At 34.4% G+C, this 7,257-nt stretch overlaps 1 protein-coding gene across 1 annotated transcript; it reads right to left on the bottom strand.

The window, feature by feature from the left end:
- Positions 1-372: 372 nt before the first annotated feature.
- Positions 373-5,532, bottom strand: LOC133186856 (uncharacterized). Its single transcript, XM_061322220.1, has one exon. It carries the CDS (start codon positions 5,530-5,532, stop codon positions 3,544-3,546), a length of 1,989 nt encoding a protein of 662 aa, XP_061178204.1. The 3' UTR covers positions 373-3,543.
- Positions 5,533-7,257: the final 1,725 nt, after the last annotated feature.

The raw sequence follows: 7,257 nt of genomic DNA, 5'->3' as shown, positions 1-7,257 counted from the left end.
CCCCCCCCCCCCGAAAAAATAAAAAATACAGTTTGTCCCAACAGTCGCTTTGGGTAATTTAACTTCTAGTTTTGGAACTAGTATCCTATGTAATTACCTCTCCCTCAAACCAAGTCATTGACTTTACTTCTCGCCAATGGGTGGTGTTAAAGAAATGTAATATAAATACTTTTCCTTTCAAACTTAACGCAACTGGGTGATAGCAACTGAAACAGTATCGACCAAGTTATGTGGGAGAGATAAAAAATACATCATTTTATTTTGGACTGCATTATAGGTTTTTTGTCAAAAAGGATGTGAAACACGTTTCTTTAATTTATTCAATATACTAGTATGTTTGATTTAATCTGAAAATTATAAACAACAGTATAATAGAATTCCACCATTATCTTATTTTATTTCAATATAAAAATAATGCCAGTACACACTGAGAGAAGGCAACAACACAATAGGCATCTTTAACATAAATACTAGTAAGTAATATTAAAGTAGAGAAAACAGCACCTTTCAGAATATAGAAATTGAGAATTGTTGAAAAAATATCTGCCCCTTCAAGTATTCAGTTCTTTGAGTAAAAAAAAAGTCCTTACAAAATATAAGCATGACGTTACCTTGTTTTTAACCGAACAATCGGTTTGAATATAAGATTGATTTTTTTTCTCTTCTATTAAATACAAATGATATTTTGAAGTACATGTATAATTGAAGTGAATAGCTGAAACTTAAATACATTGGAACAAATTATAGACACACGTATGTCAAAAAATGTAATTTTGAAATACCAGTAGTATAATTGTAGACATGGCTACTGTCTATAAACTATATGTTAAATATGAATGAGTTTAAAACTTCATGGAAGAGGAGACTTGACAATCAATAAACTTTCTTGAAAAAAAAGAAAAATCTATCGATAGTGTTGTATGATCTCTGTGATCTACTAATGTGTTCATTGTGACGTTACATTGATTGAGCACGTGATAAAGCACAGAACTTATTTATTGATATCAAATCAACTTTATCAAATTATTTTTATAGGTTGATAGAGTATAAATTATACATACAAAGAAGTGTTTAAAAAAGCCACATATTCCATCATTTTTTTTTTATCTTTGATATGTGAATATCTTAATTTTTCTGCTTGTTTTTTTTTTTCACGAGCACATCGTTTACATCAAGTGGAAAAAAAGTGGATAAAATAGTTTTGCTAGTATCAGAAATGAAATACCAGGTATGTGGTACTGTCTTTATTGATTTCAAGAAAGCAAAAATAGTTACCCTGGATATTTTTGTCAACATAATATCAAATATCTAGTGATGTCATACAAATACTTCCCATAGGCCTAGACTTGTACCTTACTACCCCCCCCCCCCCCCACCAAATGAAAAGAAAATATGGCAGTAATATACTGAAAGTGTCAAAGACAAATAGTGATCGATAAAAGGCTATAATTCCCCTTTTTGGGGGGTTTCAGAACCTTAGAGCCTCGAGTTTATCTGTGAGTTTCGGTCTAATTTCCAACCAGGAAGGGAAATGAACACATTCTAACTTATAAATATTGACAAGAGGATTTCTTGACTCGAAAAATAAAACTACACTGTCACAGAGTATTAGAAATATTGAAAATACACATTTATAACGGTACTGTAACAGTTTCTTTCTACAGGCATACATGTAGATTATTAGTTATTTATACTATATTGCAACACTTGATCGCATAGAATGTATTCAAATATTTTCACATTCATCGTAAAGAAATGTTCACAAGACAAAAACAAGAATTCTCTTAGGGGAAAAATGACTTAGTCACACGGAACAATCCATATAACATAACATAACAACGTGTAAGCTTAAAAAGGGTAGAACAAAAAGTACTGTCACAGGGAAATACGCGTGAGTCAACATTTTGATCTTGCATGGCACAAAAGAAAGATTTCTTGCATTTATAATCGTATAAAGAGCATTAATTATGAAAGCTTGACAAATTGCATAACAAATGTTAATGCTATTTTTCAGCCGTAACAAACTCGCATCCACAGTAAAGTGTACAGTCACTAGCTATCGCTATTGATTATAGATACTAGTATCAAATGTATAGGGTAAAAAAATAATAAATCAATTTACAATATAAACGGTATATATAGTGGAAATAAAAGAACGAGAACTGCATGCATGAATTGATATATTATGCGACATTCAAGAATGCATACACACCTACACTGAAAATTTGCATAGTGAGAGCAATTAATTAACTCAATATACCATTTATCTTACAGTTGCTGATAAAAAGCAACAATTTACTAACAAAGCTGCATTGATTGTAGATGAAAAAAAAAAGTCAATGTATAACACTTCGAAAAAAAAATACCTGTGTAAATTACACATTGCATTGATACTTAAATGATGTGAAAATACACGAAATCTATCATACACGAAATTTAAAATGATAGAGTCTACATAAATCTTAGGAAGTGAAGTATCCAACCAATGAATATTTATATTCCATTATCCCCTCTATAAAACCTACCCAAATGATTCAATGGCTATCATATTTATTTTACCAGTCACCATAACGTCAGATTTACGTATTCTTATTTTTTAAAAATAGTAAGGTAGAAGTAAAATATGATAATAACTTTTTGAGTAGATACTTATAATACATCTTACAATAAATGAATGGATGAAGCGATGGTTTATGAATCAGCAAAAGGGGGCTCATTGTATCATTATGGTCCTCACAAGATAGGCAGTAATGACACTCAGCGCCAAGTGGGTGTCATTTTTGTAGGCGATAATGACCAGATTACGAGAGTATGACAAATGGATTTTGTATCACAGAATCAACTTTAGCAAGTCATGCTTAATTACATACAAATATATAGAAAAATACACATGTAAAGTATAGAAAAAATACAATGAAGCAAAAATACAGCACATTCACAAACAATAAAGATATTGAGCTTTGACGACACTTTGTATTCATAAGGCAATGTATAAGAAATATAAAGATTCTAAGCTGCTGTCTGACACTTTATCACAGGCTTAATTAAAAGCTATATGTTCAAAATAATGCACCAATATTATACTGCTCCGAGAAGGTTTTCATGAATTAAAATTTCTTTCACCTCTTTAGATCAATAAAAGACAACGTATTGGATTACTTCAGCAGAACAAAACTTTTTTTCTATAAATAAATCAGAAAATAAGATTGTGTGTGTGATGAACACAGAATGAGATCATTTTCAGTTTTTCATCCTAAAAATATCAATTTGCAGCCACATTTGACAGAACCCATACGCAGCACCCCCGATCCTCTCAATGTCTCAATATACATTCCTGTGTATATATTCACAAAATAAATATCTACTACCTTGTCACAATAACTCTTTGGGGAGGTACTATTTACATACATTATCTATCTCTTGTGAACCTGAGGTCATTCACCTGCCGATTATCAGAGGTCATTGTTCCGGAAGCGCATCCGCTCTGAACTAGAGAGACAATCCATCTGCGGTTCTCCTGTATAATATCATGACTGCTGACGTTCAGATGCAGTAGCAGTATAATCGCCTAATCCTGTCGCCGTGGTCAATACATGACGATTGATTTCCATACGCGTTCGTTCTCAGTATATTTCCTAGGATTGTAATGTCTCTAGGGTCTTTATAATCAACCCGTGCTTCAAATAAAGCATCTCCAGGCTCGGTTCTGAGGCTTATTAGAAAACGCGTGGAACTTTCTACTTTCAAGAAATAACCTCGTAATGAGAAGCCGCGTTCTTGCGATGAATCGCGCTGCATATCTGGGAATATTAAGGAAGCATGGTGAATAGAGACAAATTTAACCTTGGCACACTTTGATTGAACTTTCTTTAGAATGTCGTTTATTCTATTAACAACAAGCCTCGCTGACTGTATTATTCTCTCATCCGAGTTCGATACCCTCACTGACGTATAACACGGACAAAAGACATCCGAAATTCTAGCATCTGCACAGCTGCGGGAAGGTGGAATTTCCCTAAATAAACTGATTTCATATGGCAACATGCCGTTTTCGTCAGGTTTCACCACGGGCTGTTCCTCGTAATTAGCGTGCAATATGTCTTTCAGCATTAGAAAAACATCGTGATTTGTAGTAAGTCGTTCAGTATTCATTTTCATGTTATGCGCTATATGCGGGTATTTTTCAGTCAAACGTTTCGGGAGAACAATTGACATCAGTGGTAGGAGGTTTGAAACCCGGCCTATGTCTGTATTCTGAATCTCGCTGTATCGTGGCCCGTGATCACTGAAAAACAGAAGAACCGCGTTGTCTAATTTCCCAGACTCTTTTAGCCATTTGAAAAGATTGAGAATATCCTCATCCGCCAGTTCCACCATATTAAAGAAATCATGGGCAAGTTCATTAATCCAAGAAAATGCGAATTTCCTAGTATTTCCATATTTCTCAATAAATCTCTTGTAATAATTCATAAGGATTTTATATCTTTTTTCATTTCCAAAACACAATGCCGAGACTTTCCGAAGAGGAATATTATGACTCTGAAGAAACTGGAAACTTTTGTCAATCGCCAGGTAGGACGGTCTAACTTGGTCCATTGCTTGAATTAGTGGTTGTGAATAGTGCATGGTGGGCTGGTCAGTAAAACCCTTGAATGTAGCAACTTCATACCAGTCCTCCACAAAAACATTAACGGCCCCTTGATCCGAAAAATTCTTAAATATGAAAGGCAACTGATGTACAGGTGGAATGGGATTGGTGTAATCAGATATCAACCCTGTCAATAATGGATTTAAATTTGGAAATGAACTGTCTCCTAAACGAGTATGTCCGGTAAACACATATGCACCTAAAGACTGGCGAAGATACTTCATAGTTTTTGGAAGTTTTCTTTCGGCTATGAGTCTGGAAACAGAGTCCAAACCAAAAGAAATAACACTTAGTCTGTCCAGAGACTCGTTCACTAGTTTTCTTGATTTCAGGAACGGCTTAGCGTCCACGTTGAAGTGAAGGTTGTTATACACCCGTTTGTTTTGATTGTCGAAACATTCCACATGAACAAAATCTCCATCCAAATACTTAGGCGAAATGTAATCAATTTTCTCAGAAAACACAAATTTTGTTTCCGATTTGCGTATTATGTATCTATAATGACATCGAATATTACGTAGCCCCGACAACTGGACGGCAGTTTGATTCAACGTTAAATTCCCCAAAGGTGACACAAAAAACAAATCTAACCAATTCTCGCACGGTAGAGGCTGTTGGGACCAAAACTGATCATTGATGGATTTGTCATACATGTCAAAAACCGGAAGTAGACAGGGAGCATGTATATTTTTGTTACGGAACACTTGGAAGACAGGCATATAAATAAGCATATTGATGTACGTAAATCCAACTATCATCACACATGCAAGTAAAAATCTTCCCCGGCAGGTGCCACAAATGACACGCGAAAATTTCCTCCGAGAGTTGCATATTCGCACTGGCATCACAAAGTAGTCCTGCCAATTTTTCGGACCCTTGTTCATCGTCGTCTGAAAGAAAGGAGAAAAACATATAATACCGAGAAATGTTGACGAATTGCATCAATATCATATGCTGTTTCGTGTCACATTAGGTGATGTTTAATACCAAAGCATTCGAACAGGCACTATAGCAGTGTCAAATAAAGTAAATAATGCATAATGCCACAAGCGACAGATTTTCTGCTCGCGCGTCCAACCCAACAGTTCAAAATCGATTTCAAACTATTACCTTTTTGTATTCAGTTAAATCGCTTAAATCGTTAATCCCTTAAAGCGATTTTCGAAAGAGTCTTGGAAAAGGTGACATTTGACCCCGTGATTTACATTTCATTTTTAAATGGACACCTATACTAATCTTCTTTGTTGGGTCTATTTATCTATCGATTTAACTGCGCTGTACAAGCACCGCTTCATTTTTTGTTTGTCCAATAATAGGGAATTGCGGGGTTTCAAATATGTCGCACGATAATAACGACTCCTATATTACTGGGAGTCGGATAATCAATGGCAAGTCCGAGGAACGGCCCGTCTGGGGACATTGAGGAAATGTTCTACCGACACTTTGTGTTGAATGTCTCTTTTATGTACTATACCCAAAGACAGTGAAATCAATTTCACGGCTGTTACTCTTCCTGCATATACTTGGGCCTGAAATCAATTATATCCAAATCTGTGTGGATATTTAAAAAAAGGTAGCGATGCATGAACTGTGTTCCAGATGTTTAAAGAGATATTGAGAGAAATCGAATAACTTTCCTAGCAATAATAAAATTTTAAAGTCAAATTTTGAGAAGAAAAAGTGGCTACCTCCCTACCTCTCCTCTCTCTCTTCTTTGAAATTCTCGCGTTCTTCCAATACCGGTGTTGATTGTGAAATTGATTGCATTAAATCCCCATTGTCAAACAAAAAGCCAAAATATAGAGCACTTATCTAAAGCAGATTTCAAAATACGAAACGAAGTCAATTAGTGCACTTTCAACCCAAAGGTATTATGTCTGCTTGACTTACCAATACGAATTAAATATTTCACAGAAAAAGGTAATTTTCTTTTCTTTCCGGTCCAAAGCTTATTATCGTAACTGAGAATTCGATAAATTTCTCCACAGCCAATAAAGAAATTAAAAGTCCCTTATTTTGAAAACTCCTTTGTAATAGCTTTCAACATAGTTGTTAATTTTACATTTACGTGGGTGGATTAAGTTTTTTTTTCTTTTAAATTAGAAATGTTACATAACAAGGCTATATTAACCGACATGAGAAAAATGACACATAAGACACATGACGGATGAGGCTTTACATTAGAATATAAACTGCTTCAACTAATTATGGGAAACATTTTATTTATTCACCGTGGTTGTCAACCGTGTATAAAATCGACATTGCTGTGACAAGATTTGCTTTAAATAATTTGATTTTATTTACTCAATGACTGTACAATAAAAAAAAATGTTAATCCCCATCATCCTCTTCTAAAGATTTTCGATGAAAATATGGAGGGAAGTGAGATATTTATTATGAATACTGGGATACACTTCTCATTCAAATATTTTCTCAGAAATTGCTTATTTTCCTAGATTTGCAGGTGAAACCTCCCAAGATGCACAGCCTGAGTTTGCGCTATAAATATTCTATAGGAAAAAAATGATCTCGCACAGAAATTAATTTATTTTACTCATTAGCTGTATAATGACACTAATAATCACTAACAATCGTATTTCGACCACAGA

This window comes from Saccostrea echinata, unplaced genomic scaffold (assembly GCF_033153115.1).
Source record: "Saccostrea echinata isolate AGI-Se365-2 ecotype Australia unplaced genomic scaffold, CSIRO_AGI_Sech_v1 ptg000014l, whole genome shotgun sequence".
Lineage (NCBI taxonomy): Eukaryota > Metazoa > Mollusca > Bivalvia > Ostreida > Ostreidae > Saccostrea > Saccostrea echinata.
The sequence above is the reverse complement of the archived record's forward strand: the minus strand, read 5'-3'. Positions and strand labels throughout refer to the sequence as shown.

Bases quoted from the DNA above. Each gene is read 5' to 3' on its own strand.
- LOC133186856 (XM_061322220.1), bottom strand. From the start codon at position 5,532: ATGAACAAGGGTCCGAAAAATTGGCAGGACTACTTTGTGATGCCAGTG.